This window comes from Caretta caretta, chromosome 1 (assembly GCF_965140235.1).
Source record: "Caretta caretta isolate rCarCar2 chromosome 1, rCarCar1.hap1, whole genome shotgun sequence".
Classification (NCBI taxonomy): Eukaryota; Metazoa; Chordata; order Testudines; family Cheloniidae; genus Caretta; species Caretta caretta.
Window position 1 is genome coordinate 216,391,410 of NC_134206.1, and position 23,723 is coordinate 216,415,132.

The 23,723-nt window shown below is 46.9% G+C and overlaps 1 protein-coding gene across 1 annotated transcript in view; it reads right to left on the bottom strand.

Moving 5' to 3' along the window:
• Positions 1–209: 209 nt before the first annotated feature.
• LOC125630278 (ovostatin-like) overlaps positions 210–23,723 on the bottom strand; it is a 54,917-nt gene continuing 31,403 nt past the window's right edge. The window contains exons 19-36 of the mRNA XM_048835980.2: positions 23,104–23,332; positions 21,466–21,592; positions 19,662–19,783; positions 18,385–18,436; positions 17,025–17,108; positions 15,337–15,513; positions 14,758–14,839; positions 14,189–14,345; positions 13,493–13,567; positions 12,035–12,200; positions 8,864–9,084; positions 7,252–7,467; positions 4,547–4,671; positions 4,072–4,162; positions 3,436–3,504; positions 2,317–2,419; positions 1,866–1,940; positions 210–385 (exon numbers count right to left, since the gene is read on the bottom strand). Coding sequence (XP_048691937.2) covers positions 1,879–1,940; positions 2,317–2,419; positions 3,436–3,504; positions 4,072–4,162; positions 4,547–4,671; positions 7,252–7,467; positions 8,864–9,084; positions 12,035–12,200; positions 13,493–13,567; positions 14,189–14,345; positions 14,758–14,839; positions 15,337–15,513; positions 17,025–17,108; positions 18,385–18,436; positions 19,662–19,783; positions 21,466–21,592; positions 23,104–23,332 — 2,158 coding nt within the window. The 3' untranslated portion in view covers positions 210–385; positions 1,866–1,878. The remainder of the gene's footprint in view (positions 386–1,865; positions 1,941–2,316; positions 2,420–3,435; positions 3,505–4,071; positions 4,163–4,546; positions 4,672–7,251; positions 7,468–8,863; positions 9,085–12,034; positions 12,201–13,492; positions 13,568–14,188; positions 14,346–14,757; positions 14,840–15,336; positions 15,514–17,024; positions 17,109–18,384; positions 18,437–19,661; positions 19,784–21,465; positions 21,593–23,103; positions 23,333–23,723) is intronic.

Here is a 23,723-nt window from a genome sequence, read left to right on the forward strand (position 1 = left end):
GCCGAATAAGGCATTAAATGTGAACCTGGTGACTATAGAAATTTGTCCATAGTTAACAATGGCACCTCTGATCATTGCAGCAGAAACGTCCAGCCCATTGGAGTTGTGGGGAAAGTCCTAATTGTTACCAAATTATAAAGAAAAAGCAAAGTAAAGTAGAGACCAGGTGCACATCTCCAATAATGAGAAGATTTATTGAAGAGAACTAATACATGTTCAGGATATGGACCTAGAGAAAAGCTTCATGGAAGGAAGCATCAAGCCTAAGTTCAGGTAAAAATGACACACGTTGTCATGGACGCCTGTGATTAGAAGGGTGAAGTGCAATGAAATGGTCTTTTTGTGACTGAACAGAGGAATCACTTGTTCATCGTTCACCACAGTCCTGGAGAAAAAAGCAAAGCAGAAACATCAGTGAGAACAAGGCAAACACATAATTCATAGGTTCTAGGAGAGAATGGATTCAGTCTTGAATACTGTGTACAGATGTGGTCGCCACATCTCAAAAAAGATATATTGGAATTAGAAAAGGTTCAGAAAAGGGCAACACAAATTCTTAGGGGTATGAAGCGTCTGCCATATGAGGAGAGATTAATAAGATTGGGACTTTTCAGCTTGGAAAAAAAAAACTAAGGGGGGATATCAGAGGTCTATAAAATCATGACTGGTGTGCAGAAAGTAAATAAGGAAGTGTTATTTACTCCTTCTCACAACACAAGAACTAGAGGTCACCAAATGAAATTAATAGGCAGCAGGCTTAAAACAAACAAAAAGAAGTATTTTTTCATACAACGCACAGTCAACCTGTGGAACTCCTTGCCAGAGGATGTTGTGAAGGCCAAGACATAACAGGGTTCAAAAAAGGAATTAGGTAAATTCATGGAGGATAGGGCCTTCAATGGCTATTAGCCAGGATGAGCAGGTATGGCCTCTGTTTGCCAAAAGCTGGGAATAGGCAACAGGGGATGGATCACTCGATTACCTGTTCTCTTCATTCCCTCTGGGGCACCTGGCATTGGCCACTGTCAGAAGACAGGATACTGGGCTAGATGGACCTTCGGTCTGACCCAGTAGGGCCATTCTTATGTTCTTAATCTCTTGAACTCTCCCAGCTCACTTTTGCTGCACAACTATACTGAGGGCAGAATTGTGAAGCTGTACCAAGGAACCCAGCTGTTGGATACATCTGCAGCCCCAACAGCCCAACCCTGCAGGCAGCAGCCAACCTGGAGTAAGAATGCTCCATTTCCAGGAATTGAACCGGGCCTCACATGTGAGCCGAGATGTCTCCCACCGAACCACCAATACTCCAGCTCCAAGAATGAAGTTAGTATGAGCCAGCTTTCTCTTCAGAAAGCATTTCATTGATTCACTGGCTAGAAATGGAATTTCCAGGAGTCCCAGCTCTCTGTGAAATGGCCAGGTGGGTACCTGGAAAAGGCAGGCTTTGAAGGGCTGATCTCAGTGGAACAGCTAATACGAAAAGCACTGCATTTTGGAAGATGGTAGCACTTATATAATACTCTTCAGCCATTTTCCATCTATCTGATTGTATGCACTTGGGCTCCAATGCTGCAGAGGGCAGAGCTCTCCCTGGGAACTGCTGAGTGCCCCCAACTCCCATCAATTTTGGGAACTTGACATCCGGCAGGATTGGGCTCTTAAATGAAAACAACCTTGTCTCCCTACTCTTTGATCAGGCTGGTGGAGACTAGATACCCTAACCTACAGGAACTTCTATCCACCTGTTTACCCCACCTCCGTTCATCTACTCAGTGCAGCTCCCCACTTACCTCACCTTTCTTCTTGCTCTCCACTCACCACATTCTCTTTGTATCTGCTCAGTGTCTCCAGCTCTCACTTACCTTTCCCAGGCTATTAGATGCTTTCAGGGGTAGTCTCATTGCAGAGTAACTTGTATTCTGCAACAGCATTCTCGTCTGGAAGAGATGGGAACATTCCCATTGCAGTAAGAAGTCACTCCATCTCTGATGCCCATCACACAAACCCTCCCCTCCCTGTGGAGTATCCCTGATCCATAGAAGCCCAAAATGGATCTCCTTGAAATCTTCCCAGTTCTAGTCCATCACCTATTCCAGAGCAGGCTTATCATGCACATTCAGCACCTATGGCCTGAGCCAAAGCTCACTGAAGTAAACAGGTGTCTCTCCATTGACTTGAGTAGGTTTGGCTCAAACCCCTGTTGAGTTCCAAGGCCCCCATCAGCCTCCCAATTGTAACGGCCCTCCATCAGTTTTAATAAATGCAGTGACACTCCCCGCCACCCGGTGTGTGGTCTAAACAAAGCCCTCCTACCTGTTTCATAGTAATCGTAGATCAGCACTGAAGCTGGTTTGATGTTGGACACAGGAAGGTCTTGTTCAACTGAGAAAGAGAAACTGATAGTCTTCCGTGAGACCTGGGAACGGGGGGGGACAGAGATGGGCATCAGCTTTTATTCATAGAACACTGACTCCTCTGTAGAGGGTCAACCCCAGAGACTGCTGAGCTATGGTGGGTTCCCAACACACACATCTCCTGTGTGTATGATGCACTCCAGCCCTGGCATCCATTATTTACCTTCCTGTATCAGTCATTTTAGAAACAGTCTTAGAAAGTTTTTAAAAAACATTATTGGTTCTAATTTTCCTCTCCTTCCTGTATGGCTGGGATCCTCAGTCATCATGAGTCCCACTACACAGGGCTGAGAGGAAGCAAAACCAACATCTAAAAATGACCTTTCTGAATCACAAATGGTCATGGCATTGAAATCTAATGCCGTGCAGTCCCTCCAAATATAGCAGGGAGGGTGTGCATCCCACGGAGAAGCTGGGAATCTCCCCTTTCCAATGGTGTAAACGCTCCCGTTACTAGTCCTGCAGGGCCTCAAGGGAATCAACTTTAAAGATGCAGCATGTTTTTCTGACTAGAAAAAGCTGCTTCTGGGGCAGGACCGTGTCCTGCTAGCTCCCGTCCTCAGACAGGTGCAATCTGATTGGAGGGAAGGGGGAAATTCTCTACGCAGCAATTATGAGGAGGAGAAGGGACATCAAAATTTCCAGACCAGATAAAACTAGTGCTCCAGCTAGTGCAGTATCCTGCCTGTGCTGGTGGCCAGAACCAGCTGCTTTAGGGGAAACCCCCTAGTGGAGCTGTGTGCCCACTGGGGAGGTTGCTCCCTGGCCCCCAGCAGTCAGTGGCTGAAAGGAGGAAACATTTTTAGTGTGTTTTATTTGGAATAAAAGAATAGGAGGCTGCTGGAAGCTGCTGAGGGGTTTGGAATGTTAGAATAGTTTCAGGGTAGATGGATTAATGGGCAAAGGTGCATGATCAATGCAGTTTATCACATACGTAGCCACTCCACATATGTGTATCTTCTATGCAAAATTAAAACCTGCTAAACCCAAACCAAAGAATTGATTTTCCAGAACTCACATTCTCCAGATAGAGGAGGACGTGGTTTTGCTTGGTTTCTACCTGCATCACATTCTGATCCTCACGGAGCTTTAGGCGAGGAAATGGGGGAAACATTCAAATGTTAATAATCACTGAAAGCAAGACACCCCAGAATCTGCAGTAAACGACTGAGCCAAAGTGTTATCTAATGGCTAGCATGGGTCAATCAAAATAATCACTTGATAGAGACCCATGTGTTCAGTGGCTTTGTCGGGAAATGCACATATCTAGACAGTTATACAAGAGACAGTCAGTTTGGAATTCCAGTTGGTTAATCTAATCCAGTGATCCTCAACCTTGTCCATATTAGGACACCTCCCTCCCCTGAATCTCACTCCCATTTAGCCAGGCTCTATCTGGGAGCTCCCTCCAATTTAGCAATATAGGAAACAGGGTAGTTGTGACACCCTGACCCCTGTTCAGGACTCCTGGAGGGTGTGACCCCCCAGACTGAGAATCCATAAGCTAGTCAAGTGCTACAGACACATTAAAATCCCTAGGAAAGTAGTTTTTTCAGTGCTAACCAGGCCCCTCTTTTTATCCAGTTCATATTGTAATATTCTGTAACCCCCCCTTTCCCTGAGATGGCTTATTCATGTCACTGCCATTCCTTACCTTCTGCAGGGATGAACTGACAGGTACGAAGCCGGAGAGCATCTTGACGTCAATAATGGCCATGTTGGAGATATTGCGGTTCCCAGCATAACTGAAATGAGAGTGACTGGATCATTCTGGACCATGAATGTGGAGGAAACACAACACCTTCGGCTCCAGAGCGCACACAGCCTGCAAAGGCCTTTTTGAATTGCATGTAATTGCTAATCATTTATTAACATGGAAGAGGTGCAGAAATGACCAAAGATAAATGTCCAAGAAGGGGACAAGTATCTCCAGGGAGGGACAGTTGTCTAGAAAGAGGGGGTATCCCTGGGGTTTGGGATAAGTGTCTAGCAAACCAAGGCGATTAATACCCGGGGGAATTTTACACAGACCATCTAACAGCCCTTTAATATTTGTAATCTGTTCTTTCAAAAGCCATCGCTTCTTAACCAGCCAGTTCTTGTCATCCAGGCAACTGAAAGGAGGTTACCTGGTTGAGAGGACGATGTCAAACTTTGCCCGGAAACTGTCTGCGCAGGAAGCATTTGCCGTCTGCACTGAGAGAGAGAACCCAGAAGTCTTCTTGGGAAGAAGGATGTTGTATCTCAGTGTTGTCTGGAACAGATGAAAAATGGTCATGAAAATTAGAAATCAATTTGAGCTATTGACCCACCTGTTGTGGTGCCTAACAACCCCTTTTTTGCTCCATGGACTGGAGAAATCCTGACTGAATGCACCAACTCCCCAAGCTCTCCATCAATAACATTAAAAACCTTCCCTTCCCCACAACTGAACAATGTAAGGAATAAGTGTGCCACCAAGTGGCCAGTCAGAAGTGTGGGGAAAAAAAAACATGTCAATCCCCATTAGCTTTTTTACCTGCCTAGGGACTTATAGGGTTCATCACCAATGTATCTGCATCTTATAAATTCTGTGAAGTAGGGAAATGCTATCACTGTGACTGAGTAGGATACGTCTGGATCAGATTATGAATTCTGTTGAACACTAGTCCGGACTTGTGCAAGGGTAGCCTGTTGTACTGCATTCCAGACAGCTGCCCCAGCTCCTTGCTGAAGGACCATTGCTGAGAGTCATCTGGGGCTACTGATTCTGAATGACTGAACTATTGGTCCAACCCCATGGAACAATGGTTTCTCTACGCTGGACGTACAAGGGTAGGGGGCAAGCATGACTGGGGAATCTGGAGCATCTCAGTTCGAGCGTATGGCTCAGAGTCATGGCCCTATTTAAGAGAAAGATTCTGCTCTGTGTAGGGGCCCATCCACTGCAACATGTAAGAAGGGCTTGAAAGAGAGGGCAGGAGAGACTCTGCTTAGCCTGAAACTCTGACAAACCAGGGATGAGATCCGACTAGGGACAGTGTATCTCAGGGCTTCTGTTATTTTCAAAGATCTGTAACTCTTGAATGCTTTAAAAGTAAAGCCACGACGGTTAAGTAACATCTTTGCTAAGCCTGTGTTCCTTACTTGCCTGCCAGAGACCCAGTAGAAGCCCAGAGAGCCTCAGCCTAGCTGGGACTCTGACGGAGTACAAGTAAGCACTTGGGAGGCGTGAGAGGTTTCAGAATCTAGGACAGCTGGATGGCAGCACCCCATGTCCCAACAGATCTGAGCTTCTGAATGTGCTGCGGAGTCTCACAGCTAGAAACAGTGACTAGACTCTACCCAGATCCAATTGGCTTGGCTTGGGCCCACGCACAGACTGATGACTATACAGGGTACTGCACCAGGCTGTAATAATACCCATTTTACAGGTGGGAACTGAGGCACATAGAAATTAAGTGACTTGCCCAAAGTCACATGACAGCTTTGCCAAAGCCAGGAATTCAACCCAAATCCCCCGAGTCCAGTGCATTAATCACATCATCATCCTTCCTCTCATTGATTGTGTTGTCTGGAGATGGCAAAGTTTGTTCACCTTTAGTCTGACGTTTGTCTAGGAGGATCCTTTCACCATGACTAGCACATTATATGGGTTAAGATTCAAGGTGCAGACACTCAGCAGGAACAAAAGGGGCAGTACTATTACAAAATGCTTCTGTTGTTAACCTCTTGGCAGCTGCTATTTTAATGGATGAAATGTTTCCAAAGAGAGGTGCAGAGAGTTTTGGCCTCTCGGAGTTAGCCATTATAAACTGTAGCAGCTCTTTGGGTTTTGACCTCATAATGCTTGTGCTCCCAGTTCTGGCTGCATCATATGGCATTTTTCCCACCCATTTAATGCTGCACTGCTTCATTAGAGCTTTTCCTGTGGATGATCCTTGTTGCAGTGATTTACTCAAGGTCACTCTGTGAGTCAGTGGAAGAGACAGGAAGAGGACCCAGCTCTTCTGCCTCCCATTCCTGTGTTGCAGTCTGAAGACCACAGCTTAAGGACTGAATTCTGATGTGTTTTCTGCTGGGGAGATGGGCTCCTCTGGGAGGATGCAAATCAGAAAAGCCCGGACTGAAGGATGTGAGAGCTGGGGACAAGACATGGTCAGTCAAAGGGAACTGGCTCTGGGATAAACTGCCAAAGGAGATCAGGTGAATCTAGAGCCTGACCATCTTTAGGAAATCCTGAAAAACCTTCCTCTTTGAAAAAAGAAATCTTTCCACTATAGCAACAGTGACACTCTCAACACGGATAGCCCTCATCTACCAAACAAATGCCTACAAAAAAAAATCCCTGAAAATACCTAACACGTTTACCTATCCAACCACTCAAACTAAAATATTCCAGGCAGATTTTTACCCCAGATAGGAAGATTGCTATTGATTTGACATGGAAGCAGTTGGATACTACAAAGACGGGCAGCAGTATAAAGCCCTATGACTGACAGATAGACAAACCATACTCCTTCAACTGGAACTCAAGTTTTACAAATAAAGAGGAGGATGTTTGCGTCTGACACATCTCCAGTTACTAGTCATCACCCGAGAAAAAACTAATCACGTGTGATACAGAGAAAAAAAAAACACCAAGGGCCAATTCTTTCTTTCTTTCTGAACTGGACTTTAAGAAGTTGATATATTTGTCCAAAAAGAGTCTTAAGAAAAGAAACAACTGGAGAGGTGGGGGAGGGGGGGAAGAGAGAGAGAGACACACACTGGACAGCAGAGACGGACACAAAAGAAGAAAGGCTGTATTATGTGCTGAAGAAGCCACACACTAAAGGGTAGGGTGAGCACTTACCTGCACAAAGACACATCCATTGCCATTCACTTCCAGGGTATAATTCCCCGGGACATCAGGCAGGGAACTCTGCTGCAACAGTAGCCTGTTCTGGCTGTTCACCTCAAAGACCTTCTCAAAAGGCTTGCTGGAGCTGATTTTAACTGTGTTTTGGCCAATCTCAGAGTAGGTTGCTGCACCGTAATCAGCCAGTGCTTGAAGAGCAATAACCGTGTCCTGAAAAAGTGTAGAATAATTGTGAAGTACAGACACACTGTGTTGGGATACTGCATTGGGTTATTAAACACATGGTTTCAATACAGACCACAGTCATTTCATGGCTCAGAAGATTTCAGTGCAGATGACCTCTAGCCAGAGGTGAAAGTAAGCTGGTACGCCCCGGTAGGGTGTACCAGCAAGAGCCGGTGCACTGTACCGGGGTGGATTGGCTTCCCCAGGTGCCATTTAAAGGGCCCGCAGCTCCCAGCAGCAGCTGGAGCCCCTGGCCCTTTAAATTGCTGCCAGAGCCGCGCTGCCAGAGCCCTGGGGTAGTGGCGGCGAGGCTGGGGCAGCGATTTAAAGGGCCTGGGGCAGTGGCTCAGCCCTGGGACCTTTAAATCGTCCCCGGAGCCCTGCCGCTGCTTCCCCAGGGCTCTGGCAGGCTCCGGGGACAATTTAAAGGGCTTGGGGCAGTAGTGGCGGCCGGAGCCCCGTCCCCGGAGCCCTGCTGCCGGAGCCCTGGGGAAGCGGCAGTGGTGCTCCCGGGACGATTTAAAGGGCCCAGGGCTCCAGCTGCCGCTACCGCCCTGGGCCCTTTAAACCGCTGCCAGAGGCCCCGGCTGCTGCTGTTACCCCGGGGAGGAGGAAGGAGGCACTTGCCGGTATAGGGTGGGCCGGGGCTGGCTCTGACCTCCCCCAGCCCCGCCCCTTCCGCCGGAGGCCCCGCCCCTTCCAGGGGCCAGAGCTGGCCCCAGCCAGCCCCATATCAGTGAGTCCCAAGACTTACTTTCACCCCTGCCTCTAGCCCAAACCCATCCCAGTTCGTCTTGGAAACGGAGTCCTGTAGAGCATTAGGGCACACCTCCAGAACGCTTCACTGCACCAGGTGTGTCTGATAGCAAATCATACACACATCAGTAATATGCTGAGAACCAGGGACGAATGGAATTCTCTGAACTCCTAGCCATGTGAAGATCTAACTGTACCTGTTGCTATTCAGTTGCTGCCATGTGACTTTCACCCTTGCACATTTAGAACCAGATTGTCTTCTGGACAGCAGAACTCAACTCTGACGTTCTGCTCCCCCCACAGGTGACATTTACTCACCTCACACACACACACTGCAAAAAGCTTGAGTGCATTAGCACTATGTACGTAGAGCTTGAGGCTAGGGGAACAGATCATCAAACCCCTAACCAGCTGGCAGGGTGTGGGGAAGCCTGCCATCCCTTCATAGCTGCTACTCCAGCTTTTGGAATAGGGCCTGGACTATCTGTGGGAGAAAGTGGCCAATGGATCTCTTTAATCACAGTCCCATTGGCTCTCTCTCAATCTCTAATGCAGCTGGCTTATGTGAGCAGCTGCCTGAGATTTCCTGGGTGTGAGATTAGAGGGCAGAAAGTAGCTGCTGTACCTGAGTGGAAGAGAAGCCCCCATTGGAATTCTGCTGTCTGACGATCCACTTCACAATCTGGGAGGCGAATGTTAGGTCCTTTGGAGCTCGTTTGGGTTTGTGGAGCACTGCCAGCAGCCCATAGCTGGTCATCTCAACCTCAGCAGAGGGGGCACGGGAATAGAAAGAGGGGAACGTTTCTGCAGGAGGCTTTACCTCCCGCTCCCAGTGCACTGAGCCGCCTGAGAACAGAAAGGAGATTGTGAAGAACCAGAACAGCAACTTAGTAATTAGTAGTCTGTGCTGCCATGCAGAAGATCCAGTCCCAGTCTCTTTGGGTATGTCTTCTTTTGGCGGCATGCAGAGTACATAGATGGCTAGCTCCCCTAGCATAGAGATAAATAGCGGTGCAGGCAGAGAGGCACTGGTTACGCGAGCAGAGTACAGACACACTTGAAAGCTATGGGTACATACCTGCGTACTTACCCTACATGGCTTTCTACTTGCCCAAGCCGTGCCTCCCACAATGCAGTGTTCCACTGCCTCTCTGCTGCTGGAGTGTTTCCCCACTTCAGGGAAAGACACAGGCAGTGGGGAAAGGTTCTGGCAGGGGCGAGGCAGCAAAGAAAGGCTCTTCCAGCTACCTGTTGCTGGTGCTTTTCCTCACCATAAGTGAATGGATCTGGCTGCAGGGAGCAGTGCCCCCTTCCCCCCACTTCCCCAACCCCACCATGAGAGCCTTTCACTGACACATGTAACTACACACTACAGTGTGGATGCAGCCTTCTTTTCACTGTGATATGCAGCTGCACACACACTACACAACACCAGCAGTGGTGTATAGTGTAGACCCAGCATTTCTTTCTGCAGAAAGGGCCGCGGAGAACAAACTCAGTGCTATGCACTCCAGTAGGGGGCATAAATGTTTATTTCTCAGTCCTCTGGCCAGATCTGTTTATGTACACTGGTGTAACTCCAGAGAAACTCCACTGAACATAGGAACATAAGAAAGGCCATACTGGGTCAGACCAATGGTCCATCTAGCCCAGTATCCTGTCTTTTGACACTGTCCAGGGCCAGATGCTTCAGAGGGAACGAACAGAGCAGAACAACTATTGACTGATCCATCATCCCCTGTCATCCAGTCCCAGCTTCTAGCAGTCAGAGGTTTAGGGACACTCAGAGTATAGGGTTGGGTCCTTGCCATCTTGGCTAATAGCCATCAATGAACCTCTCCTCCTCCTTTTTCGTACCGTTATACTTTTGGCCTCCACAACATCCCCTGGTAACACATTCCACAGGTTGACTGTGTTTTGTCTATAAATACTTCCTTCTGTTTTTTTAAACCTGCTGCCTATTAATTTCTTTGGGTGACCCTTGGTTCTTGTGTTATGTGAAGGAGTAAACAACAAGAACACTTCCTTATTCACTTTCTCCACACCAGTCATGATTTTATAGTTCTCTATCAGAGCTCTCCTCAGTGGTCTCTTCTCCAAGCTGAAGAGTCCCAATCTTTAATCTTTCCTCATATGGAAGTTATTCCATACCCCTCATCATTTTTGTTGCCTTTTTCTGTCCCTTTGCCAGTTCCAATAAATCCAGTTACTCCTGATTTACAGATGTAAAGGAGGGCAAAATTTGGTTCCTGCTCCCTGGCTCTCTATAGGACTGGTAGAACTGCAAAGGCTAGGTCTGGTGGACCAGGTGCTAAATCCTGCAAGCTCCATTCCTGATCCCAGCATCGTCCTTCCCTGAGGTGAGCAGGGAGTCAAAGGAGGCTGGCTTTGGGACTCTGAGGGAGATTGCTCTGTGCAGTCAAACTTCAACTATTCATTATCTGATAGTTGGTTAAATCTCCTGATGTTTCACTGAAGCTCTGGTCATGGAGAACAGAGGAACTGCTATGCCATACCCACCCAGTGGTCCATCTCGTCCAGTACCCTGTCTGACCGTGACCAAAGATAGTCACCTTCAGAGGAAGGTACAAGAAAATTTCAAATTGGGCAGTTATGGAATAATCTACCCATGAAGAAGTTTTTTCCTAACCCTCCTTAGGTATGGGTACTCTTACACCCTGAAATATAACAATTTAATCCCTTTCAAACGTTGGGGATTTTTTAAAATCCTACCTAATGTAACTGTGGATATTCTCATTGTCCATATACGCTTCTGATTTTTTATGAATCCTGATAAGTTCTAGGCCTCAATGGGCTCTAGTAGCAATGAGTTCCATGTACTAATTATGTGTTCTATTAATAAGCATTTCCTTTTATCAGTTTTAAATTTTCTGCCTTTCAATGTCATTGAATGTTCCCTTAGTCAGGTATTATGAAAAAGTCAGAACAGAAGCACACAATCTACCTTCTCCATTTCATTCTTTTATTTCTCCTCTTTCTGTCTCTGCTTTAAATACTCTGTTTTTTTTCAATCTGCTTTCTAATGGAAATCATTCCATTCCTCTGGTCAGTTTGGTCTTATCTCTGAACCCCCTGTATTTCTGCTAGATCCTTTTTGAGACAGGGAGGACCAGAACTGAACACAATATTCCAGCAGACTACTCTGCAGGAGCAGTTACTCATCCATCTGGCCTTAGGGATATTGGGATTAGACTGCAATTATATTTGTATGCCACAAGCTGTCACTCTTTCTACAGGATAGTCACATAAAAAGATAAGACAGATAGATTGAGCGGAAAGGCTAGAACTAAAGCAAGAGAGAGAGACACTGGTCCCAGTTCTCTCCTTCCAGCTACCTTTGATTTGCATCAGTGAAAGGGAGGTCCGAATCAGGCCCAGTAAATTCTCATCGTTGATAACCAAAAAGTTTGGTGTCAAAGTATTACATAATATTGGGCATCTAGTGTGCAAACAGGTGCATGCAGGAGGGGAGCTTGGGAAGCCTGGTTGAGGTAGGGAGGTGGACATGACAGTCAAGGGCTCCTTCAATATGAAGAGAGGAGGGTCAATCTGGGTTGTGTGTTAAAAACAAAACCACAGATCCTCACAGCATCCCCATTTCAACTGGCCTACCTATGGGCCTGCCTATCTCCCTATGTATTTCTAATGAGTCAAACTCCATGAAAGATAGTTACCGTGGTTTCTAGGTTTGAACACAGTTAAAGGTGGCAGTATCATCTAGGTAGGCCCATCTGCCATCAGTACCAATGTCCCAGAAAAACTAGGTGACACTCACCAACTTTCTTAGCTGATTTGTCCAGCTCCTTCAAGAAGAAGTCACATTTCCCCTCATTGCCGACCAGGCAGAAGATATAGGCCAGGAGTGCCTGGATGTAGACTTTGCTGATTTCCTCTCCAGATGCAGCCTCCAAGCAAAACAGGCCATTTCGAACCACGGGGTGCTATAAAGAAATAAATTAGATGTGTGTGTGTTCGTGTTCGTTCCAGAACATTCCAGGCTCACTTTATCTGGCCACCATCACTGCAGAGAACATGGAACCTTCTAGGTCCAAAAGGACTGCAGGAGGGGCAGCATGAAATCTTTGAAACAGGGATTTTCAGACTAGGGAAGCATCATAAAACAGTCAAGTATCAGGGGATAGCCGTGTTAGTCTGTATCTACAAAAACAACAAGGAGTATGGTGGCATCTTAAAGACTAACAGATTTATGCCCAGATTTAGCTTGTGCCCAAAGAAATCTGTTAGCCTTTAAGGTGCCACCAGACTCCTTGTTGTTATCATAAAACAGGAGTGTCTTTGGTTTCATTATTGACGTTAAAATTTGAGTATAAATGAGAGCTCATTCTGTCCCCCTTCCAGCCCACTGCTTCTTCTTAGCTCTAAAATAAGTTATTAAACTTCCATTGGTAATATCACATTCTATTGTAATGGACAAACTCAACATTTTGGGTCAGATTCTGGTCTGAGTGCCTTCAGTGTCAATCCATTGACAACTGTGGTGTTGTCCTGAATTTACACTGAAGTAAATGAAGTTACGCCAACATCATGGAGATCACAATTTGACTCCATGTCTTCACTGCGGCAGAATACAGGCCAGGAGGAAGCAAGCTCCTCAGACAGAAACAGAACACCTGCTACAAAAATGTATGGAAAATACAAGTCAGGACGTCTGACATGTTAGGGTCTAAGGCCCAACCTCTGCTCTCCCTTACGCCAACCACTGTAAAGCAAGACACAACGGGACCCTCACTTTAATGGACTTTTACATTTTTAACTGGTTGCAGCATGTGTATCATTCATCAGAACTGGAGCTTATTCCACCTCTGCACATATTCAGAGATACATGAGATAACAGGCCCATTTAGATGTTTCATGGGTCTGCCCTGAACTTTCTCTTGGTCCTGAGTGACTCATGTTTGAGGCTGAGATATAATACAAGCACAAGAGCCTGGCGAGTTTGTAGGCACATCTAGCATTTCATTTAATCAGAAGTTACACTGAGCCATATCCTGCCCTAGACCCTATTGAGTGCAGTGGAATTCCTGCTTGAAGACTGGGGATAGTATGTAGCCCCTTTTCTTTATTAACAGCGGTGAATGCATACACATTCCATGCAGACATGTCCCTGTGGGTCATCACTTCCAGTACCCAGGCAATTTGTAACACATTCTGGGGCCAAGCCAATTGACTGAAACAAATTACAGCAGGACAACCATAGCGAAGGAATCCTTACCGAGCTGGGGTGTCCAGCCTCAAGCAAAGCCGTGGTGATGTAGGCTGTGAGTGAAAGCTCGTCGTCAACTCCTCCCTGAATAAAACACACAACAGAACTAGTCATTCCGGGGGGAGGGACCACCTTCTCCTCCCCCTGGACTGTTTCACTGACTTACTACACCAAAATGGTTCCCATATTGTGTTATTACCCTGTTATGCCTGGACAGGGAGTTCAGGATAACAGTTCTCAAACTGATCACCAGTGTTTGCTGGTCACATCGGACTGGCTCTGCTTCTATTGCAGGCCGAGTTCTTCTTTACAATGAAGAGCCTAGCCAGCTATGGAAGCAATTCTTAAGGAAGAAGAACGAGCCTAGCAACATCTCATAGGGGCAGCTGCTTGCCTTAGAGGATGTGGGAGAGGAGCCCCTATCTGCCAGCAAGCAAAGAACTTCTTCAACTTTGTACATCTGTAGTGGATGGGACAGAGTGTAGGAGCTGGGAGATAGGGGAAAGAAAACAGATTTGTGAGACCAGAGATATGCTTTGGAAAATGAAACCCATTAAATTTTGACATTATTACTTGTGTACGTCTGAAGAGTTATCCCAGGGGAAGGGACAGAATTGGGGATTAAGGATGCTATTTGGTAGTGGTAAGAAAGTGCTTTCCCAGTGGCAGGACAGGAAGTTTGGCAGGGGAGTAGAAATGTGTCACCTTCAAGGCATTGTTGAAGAGTTTCCCAACACTTTGGAAGCAACCATTTGTCTTCTGTTTGCTTGAGAGCCAGATCAGAGTTTGGGACTGGACACTGTCATCAATAAAGATATAGCGCTTGGCTTGTGCAAATGACTTGTATACGAATGCGGTGAGCCTGGGAGGAGAACAACACAGATATGAGCAGTCACTTGGAGTCTACAGCGTCAAAACGCAATGCAGGTCCCTTCCCCTCCTACACACAGACCAGGAGGGGAATGAGCGACAGATGATGGGATAGAACATTTTCTTTAATCTGTCTGTAAAATGCTGGCTTTGTGTGCATGTGTACGATCATGTCACCTCAAGTGGGTGAATCTACAGAGAAGAAAAAGGGACCTGCTGCCAGTAGCAGCTAAGAGAGTTCTCCTTTAGCATCACTGGTAGAGATGGCTGTACTTAGAGCCGTAGAACTAAAGTTCTAGTCCATGCTCTTTATGTGTGTGATTGATTTATTTAGTGTGTGTCTTTCATCCGCAGCTCATGTATTCATTACCAGCCTAGGCCTCAGCCAGCTTCCCAGCTCTCACCATGTGTTTCCTTCCTTATCTCTGGTCCCAAAGACACTGTAGGATCCATCCGGGTGTTTGTATGACAGCTGCTTCTGGTACCCTGAAAACACACAAGGAGGAGGAAATGTTCCCTGATTAACACCAACAAAATCCCATTTTAATTTGCCATCAAATAAATCCAGAACCCCAATTAAAGGAATCAAATGGGGATGAGTCTGAGGGACTGAGGGGAGCAGAAGAACATTGACTTGGCATCAAAGCCTGGGGGAAAGGAGCAAGGGGAGCGTACTAAGGACTGAAAACAAAAAACAGCCATGTGGAAGGGGCAGGAAGACAAGACATAAAAGGAGTGAACCTCAAACAAGGTGAAAAGGTGGGTGGGGAGGGGATAGAAGGGGCAGGATGATGCTAGTTACAATTTCAAGCAGAACTACCAATTGTTTTGCAGGAGCAAGCAGGTCAGCAGGGTATTACAAGGCAGCTACATGGTTCAGTGTGCTTAGTTAAATGAAAAATGTAGAGTTACCAGGGTAACTTTGTAGTGCATGCTATCAATGGAGGCAGGAGGGTGTCACAAGTTAAGGAGAGGCCCCTCACCACTGACTAAGTATCCAATGGCCTTGGATTTGGTCTCCTCACTCAGCTGCCCCGTCTTATTCAAATAATCCAGGACATAGATGTTGGGGGCAAACAGGACCATGTTCTGCTCCCCGCAGCCAAAGGGCATCTGGAGGAGCTGCTGCAGGTTCTGCATGGCTGTGCCCAGGATATCACCTGGGAATAGAGACATAGGGAGTGAGTTTCACTCAGAGCCAACATCAGAATCTGCAAAGTTAATATGTACTACAGAACAGTAACAGTACAATAGTCAGGGCCCCTCAAGACCCTGGCAGAGATTCTAGAATTAACCCCTGGCTGCAGAGATTCTACCACTGCTTTTCTCAGTAATCCTTGAGTCCCGAGCACAGAAGGACAGATTTGTTCTGTTCTAAAGTAGAAGACCGCAAAAAACCCCAAACAAGAAACCCCCACACCTCATGCCCCTTTGCCCGCCACACCTGCACTTTGCCAGATAATCTGCACCAGAAATATCTTGAACACGGCAAATGCTTGCAAAGCTTCAAGCAGCTGGTTTTTATTTAAGAACAAAAAGAACACACCACCAAGAAAGGTTTCTTCCTTATCCCAAGAAAGTTACAATTGTCAGTACAGCCTGGGCAAAAGAGCCCTGGGCAGGTTTAAGAACTTCCAACCCAACAGCGCTAGAAATGGGCACTTCAGAGCGCAAGTTTCCAAACTGTGGTCTCCGCAGCCCTTGCTGATTGTCCATAAAGAGCTGGCTGGTCACATGCCACAAGCATTTTCTCTTTATTTCCAGCTGTTAAAATGCATTAAGAGAAAGCTGAAATGCATCAAGTACTTTCCCAGTGTTACCTCGCCATGTGAGAAACTGCTGTAGCTGCCACAGGGAGGGCATGAGATGGAGAAGCGTATCTCGGCGATCAGGAATCAGGTAAGGGGGAAAAGTGTCCAGGAGGCCGTCTCTGTACTAAAATATTACCCCCACTATGAAAAACTTTGGGAACCCTGCTTCATAACACTTCAGGGGAAGGATTTCTTAGTTCCTCTATGGGACACCCATCAATTGTTTCTGAGGCTTGGTACACCCCAACGTATCAGGCCTTAACTGCAATGCAATTATTTAGTTCCAAATGGTATTTGGGTGAAATATTTAGTGGTTTCTAAAATTGTATTAATTTCAATTTGTTCTCCTTCCGTAGCCTGGATAACTGAACTCACAGAGGGATACAAAAGAATTTTAATAAAGCTTTAAAAAAAAACCTTTGCTACAACATTGCTAAAATAGTATTTCTAGAAAGTCTGGCACATACAGAGCACATGATGGGGTGTGGTGACATAATGGGTTTATTGGCATGATTTTGGGAGGACCAGCATAACTCAGTAAGGGCTCTGTCACTTGTGAGTCATGTAGCTTGGGATATAGGATGGTGGGGCACCAAGGTTTTATTGGCATGAGTTTAGGATGGGTGCATTAGGCATGAGTGGCAAAGAATTGGGTCAACCCAAACAAGTGCCAATAAACACTTTATACCAAAAGAAAGGAGTATCCCCACCATTCAGAACCTGGGTTCTGGCAAAGAGGGTGTCTTCTATCACTGCAAAGCTGGATGTTTACTTTCAAAGAGGCAGGAAGAAGCCTTGTTGCTCAGAAGTTTGCCTTTCCTGAGATGCAAGAATCTCAACACAAAACTGAATAGATTTACCAGTGACAGCGCAAAAGGCTCTGGCTGATCCTTCCACCAGGTTTTCAGGCAGTTTCAGAGACAGCTGTTCCGTGGCTGCAGCATCTGTGGGGACAATATTAGATTAATTTTGATCATAGCAACTAAGCACTTCTTGTAAAAATGAAAATGAATGAACATCAGAAGACACCCACAATGGGGAACAGCAGATGGAAACTGCTGCTGTTGCCCCCATGAGCTTAACAATAGGCTGGAGTGAAGGAGACAAAGTAAAATGAATACAGTGAAAGCTAGACAAAACAGGGCAAATCCTCAGCTGATGTAAGTTACCACAGTCCACAGAAGTCAACGTATCTAGGCAAGGCCAGTGCTCACAGGCTGCGATGACACTTGTCGTGGCCAGGAACCCAGGTTGAAGGACCCTCCTTGGCAAGACACTTGATGTGGGGAGTTGGTGTGGGTCAGTGTCCTATTTTCTGCTCCCTCCATTAGCAAGTGGTCTTCCACAGCCTCCATAGCAGCTTGGCTACTGACCACGCTTCATGGCAAAATCCAATCTAAGGCTCCCCTGTCTCTCTCCCACTCCTAGCCCTACCTTACATCCTCACTGGGAGAAGGAAACTAAAACATTAAACTCTGAGAGGAAGACGTCAATCAAATATGCCTTCAGGGGGGCCAGCACACGCCTGAAATGGCCCAGTGAACTACGTATCTTAGGTAGCTATATGGCCCCCTGCACTATTAGAAAGTGCTGTTATGCCACTAAATGAACTGAGACACTAGGGATAGGTCTACCCTGCACACTAAACTCGGTTCCATGGGACTGTGCTAGAACATCCCCCCTGCGTTGTAAGCCTGGGATTACAGTTGGCAGACCTGGGTCTCAGCACTGTGCTAACGCATCCATCCTGCACTACTCTGACCTGGGTTTGCAGCTTGACCTGTGCACTGCACGCTGCAAATGGACCCAAGTCACAGCAGGACGCAGGCTCTGACCCACCCCTGAGCAGGGTTCTAGGAGCCAGGTCATGAGTGCTTGCTGTACCCAAGTCAGACTGATTTGCATGTGAACAGAAGGGGGGCTTGGGCCCAAACCTGAGTCAGAGCCTGGGCTTAGTATGCAGTGTAGACATACCCTAAGTGACCTGCCAAAGCTCACACAGGAGGTTAGTGGCACAGCAGGGAATTGAACCCTCATTACCCCACTGCCAGACTAGCACTCTAACTCCTGGACTATCCTTCCTCACACATCTAGGTACCACCTGTACAGTGCCTCAGTGAAAGGGGGATAGGTCAGGGAATTACAAAATTATTAATTTGTGCTGAGGGAAAGAGCTTTGGTCCCAGTCAACAAGTACAGAATTTGGAGAGATGCCCTTACCCTTTGTGCAGATGAGGGAGCTCTGGGTCACCTCCTTTTCGATGCCTTCAGGCTGGTCGGTGGAGGGGAGAGAGGAAAACACATACAGCATGTCAGAATGAACATCACAAAAGAAAATGGTCCAATGACAGTAATGAAAAGCCATCCCAGTATCCATACTGTCAAGTAATCAGGGTATTATACCCAGACTCTAGGGGCCAGACACAGCCATGATGTGGCTGCAACTTCAGGGGAGCTCTAGACAATTGGTTCTGGGTCTGTGGAGTCTTTCCCGTTCTCCCTCCCCCTATTACACAAGGGGGTGGGGGAAACTTACTGTATTTCTCTTCCATCTGCTTCAGTCCTCCCCTCTCTTTACTTCCCCCAACATAACTCAGTAAGGGCTTTGTCACTTGTGAGTAATATAGCTTGATATATAGGGTAGTGGGGTGCAAAGGTTTTATTGGCTGCAGTTTCCACGGTAAACATCCGATGAAGTGAGCTGTAGCTCACGAAAGCTTATGCTCAAATAAATTGGTTAGTCTCTAAGGTGCCACAAGTCCTCCTTTTCTTTTTGCGAATACAGACTAACACGGCTGTTCCTCTGAAACCAGTTTAAGATGACATACAGGATAGGAATACTCCTGCCAGCCAGGGGACAGCTGTCCTAGACACAGGGCTAGCGATTGAACATGGTGCTGGATGCCCTATTAATACCATTGCTTGCTAGTTAGATAGAGTCAGATGTAGTTTTTGGCTAGGAAATGCTGAGCAGAGCTCTGACAGGCCTGTGAGAGATTCATTTTAACTCTTCTGGTGGATTTGCATTCTGTGGACAATACCTATGCTGGTCCCAGTCTCAGCTCTGCCGAAGTGCAGAATGCAAACATAGTGAATGCATGCACAGGGTATTTTGGTAATGGAGAAGGAGTCCTGTCCTACAAAGTGGCTACATCAGCATGGCCAGTCTGACCCCAGGCTGGTTAATGCAGCAGACAGGACAAACTCTCCAGCACTGCAGTTAGAAGTAGGGAGAGGTTTCAGGGTGGGCTGGCTCACACACTCTGACCTCCATCATGTTCACTAAACACTCGCCACTGCCATCAAGAATGTTGTTGAGAGGGCATCATTCGTAAACTGAACACCCAGCCCTCTCCCAGCTGGCTGACACTGGACACAAGCCTGGTGCGCTTTAGGGCACTTCAAATACTCTGACTTGCTTTCACGCATACTTGCTGTACTCTTCATGGGAGGGAGGGAGGGATGTTCAGACACAGAGCCAGAGCTTTCCACTGTACCTCAACCAACAGGGTTCTGATCAGGGTGTCCTTCCACCCTATCTCCGGCTTCCCAGATGTTCTGTTCCCACACTTCCCACCACTCTTCTTGGTCTCAGCAGTAACACTGAATGTCACATCACCTGGAATAACACCGAATAAAGAGAAAAAGGTACCTCCATTGCCCAGCGTGATGGCTGTTAGCAGATTTCTTCTGGCAATTGACCTCTACATGTGACAAAGCTGCAGTATGGGACTCTGTGGGTCAGCTGGTGTGATGACTGTTTAGTCACCAGTGTTTCACCACCCTCCTAGTGAAAACGTTCTTCCTAATATCCAACCTAAACCTCCCCCACTGCAACTTGAGACCATTACTCCTTGTTCTGTCATCAGCTACCACTGACAACAGTCTAGATCCATCCTCTTTGGAACCCCCTTTCAGGTAGTTGAAAGCAGCTATCAAATCCCCCCTCATTCTTCTCTTCCACAGACTAAACAATCCCAGTTCCCTCAGCCTCTCCTCATAAGTCATGTGTTCCAGTCCCCTAATCATCTAGGGAGGTGGTGGAATCTCCTTCCTTAGATATTTTTAAGGTCAGGCTTGACAAAGCCCTGGCTGGGATGATTTAGTTGGGGATTGGTCCTGCTTTGAGCAGGGGGTTGGACTAGATGGTGTGGTTTGCACTCTCAGCAAATTTGTGGATGATACTAAACTGGGAGGAGTGGTAGATATGCTGGAGGGCAGGGATAGGATACAGAGGGACCTAGACAAATTGGAGGATTGGGCCAAAAGAAATCTGATGAGGTTCAATAAGGATAAGTGCAGGGTCCTGCACTTAGGACGGAAGAACCCAATGCACCGCTACAGACTAGGGACCGAATGGCTAGGCAGCAGTTCTGCGGAAAAGGACCTAGGGGTGACAGTGGACGAGAAGCTGGATATGAGTCAGCAGTGTGCCCTTGTTGCCAAGAAGGCCAATGGCATTTTGGGATGTATAAGTAGGGGCATAGCGAGCAGATCGAGGGATGTGATTGTCCCCCTCTATTTGACATTGGTGAGGCCTCATCTGGAGTACTGTGTCCAGTTTGGGGCCCCACACTACAAGAAGGATGTGGATAAATTGGAGAGAGTCCAGCGAAGGGCAACAAAAATTATTAGGGTTCTGGAACACATGACTTATGAGGAGAGGCTAAGGGAACTGGGATTGTTTAGTCTGCAGAAGAGAAGAATGAGGGGGCATTTGATAGCTGCTTTCAACTACCTGAGAGGTGGTTCCAGAGAGGATGGTTCTAGACTATTCTCAGTGGTAGAGGAGGACAGGACAAGGAGTAATGGTCTCAAGTTGCAGTGGGGGAGGTTTAGGTTGGATATTAGGAAAAGCTTTTTCACTAGGAGGGTGGTGAAACACTGGAATGCGTTACCTAGGGAGGTGGTAGAATCTCCTTCCTTAGAAGTTTCTAAGGTCAGGCTTGACAAAGCCCTGGCTGGGATGATTTAATTGGGGATTGGTCCTGCTTTGAGCAGGGGGTTGGACTAGATGACCTCCTGAGGTCCCTTCCAACCCTGATATTCTATGATCTCCTGAGGTCCCTTCCAATCTGGATATTCTATGATCAGCCATGGGGTGATGGAGCTCTGAGCTCTATACATGGAAAGGGCAAGGCAATGCAGCTTTCTGTAGAGCACCTCCCAGGCAAGCGAAGTTGGGGCAATGTAGGTTCAAGCTCTATGGACTCAGGAGATGGACTGGTTAGGGATGGGCTTTTGGTGACACATGAATAGACCAGCATCAGTCACAGGACAGAAAGTTGTGCAGAAACTTACCGAGTTTTTTGGAGATAATGTTCCAGACATAGGTTTTCCTCTCACTGGCGCACACACATCCATCATCTCTCTTTGGGGACAGGAGCTGAGCCTGGTAATCCTGGGAATTGGCCAGCAAAATACCAACCTGAAAGCAGGAGAGAAATACTGATGTGGCGCAGGCTATGTCTGACACAAACAGGGTGAGCATTACAGGAACTCCCTTCTGCCTGTCTCCAGTGGGTATCCAATGCCAACACTATGGGGCAGAACCGGGACAGGGGATGCTGTGGTATTGGATGGGCCACTCTTCAGAGGGCACCTTAACAGAGCTCCCTTCTGCCTGTCTCTAATAGCCATCCATAGGGACATGAAATATACCATGGCAGTAAATAACCTAATATACTGACCAGCACCCATGCTCTCACTTGGTACAAAAGGGGCTAATGCCTTCCAGGTGATCTGCATAGGAAACCACTGCCTGGGCTCTTTTTTGCTGCTTTATGGGGTATATTGAAGGCCAACAAGGGTTGTTACTTTTTCTTCCAAACATTTTTCTGATTTCTATGTTTTGTTGCAGGACTATTAGGAAAACTGGAAAGGGATTATGACATCACAAGAGATGGAAAGGAAAAGGATTTAAAACTCTGGGGTCTTTTTGTTTGTTAACATCTATTTAACATACTGATTGTTAAGAGTCTAAGGAGAAAAGTATTTTTCTGATTATTCAAACACACCTCTTTAATTAAAGTCTAAGAAAGTTCCCACTGTAGTTCTCCAGTTATCCTTTGAGACCTCCACCAAAAAGGGAGGATAAAATGAGACTTGATTTAATATTAAAATCAAGCAGAAAAAAAAAACAGGGGGGAAAGTCTAGCTTTTTAGATACAATGCAAAAAAGCAAAAAAGGAGGGTACAAATATTTTTCACAGGTCCCCTTTAAGCTGTGTGTAAGCTATTGAGGAGTGTGGGTGCACCCCACTGTTATTGGATGGGTTCTGCCTGAGGGTGGTGAGGTAGGCAGAATTCCCCTATGGGTAACTGGAAAGAACACATTCAAACACGGCTCTTACACCTCCTGTCCTGAAGGGCAGAAAGCTCTGCCTCACGCTGCTGACTGGGGCACAAGAAGTGAAAGCTATTTACCCCAGCCGTCAGAAGTTGTACAGAGCCTCTGCCTAGGCAAATACTCCACGGATACAAGCACTGTGATTCTGATGCTCTCTGTACCCTGCACCCCAGACAGGAGTCAGGATCTGACCAGGCTCAACTCCTCACCTGCAACCCCCTTTCTTTGCACTTTGGGAGGCCCAGGTCCTGCCTGGACTTTCAGCCTCTGTAGCCCCACTAAAGTCAGAGCTGTAAAGAACCCTGAAGCATGAATGATGCTACATACACACCCACATTTCTGGTCTTTTTAACTCCCAGCAGAGGTTTGCTTATATCCCACTCCCAGAACACAATTCAGCAAGCTCTGTCTCTGCTCTGTAGTGGCCCACAAGGATTGGCACAACCAGCCTGATTTGCCGTAGATAGGTCTTAACAAATTTGCCACATTGTTGCTTGTTTTAGCCACGCAGACAGGTATCCTGGAAAGGATGTGGTATCTTCCAGGTTGTGGGGGACACATTTAATCAGAGAGAGAAGAAGAGGACATACCTTGACGCACATGTCCAGGTAGTTGAAGATGTTGGCTCTAAGGAGGAAGTCTTCCCCCCGGATGATGGAGTAGGGCAGGGTCAGGTCAACAAAGAAAGGCTGGAAGGCTGTCAGAGAGGTGGGTGCAGAGATACCAAATCCAGACTCCCTCTCCAAACAGAAGACGCTGGCTTTCCATTCAGTGATGGTGTCAGGGATGGTGAATACAATGTTGGCCTTGCCAGTGGAACTAGAGGGAATGAGGCAGAGTGTGTATGTGGCACTCAGTAGAGAGAACACAGTGAGCACTGCCCATGTTCTGCTTGGAGAATTCCCCTTGTTGTCTGAGTGCCCAAAATTCATCACTCAAATCCTCTGAAGAGAAGCCCCTAGAAAATTCTCCTGCATGCCACTTGCCTGAGGTAACAGAACAATTGGTGGCAGAGCATGGAACAAGACCCTAAGTTCTTGACTCTACCTTAGCAACAAGACCCTCGTTCCTTTCGCTAGCCAAGTCTGACATGCTGGGTGCATTATTTGGGAACATGAACTAACAGCCTTGAACAATATCACCATGCGGGGGGGGGGGGGGGGGAGGCAGCTATCTATAGGAAGTGTTTCATGCCTTGAAAGGCAACAGG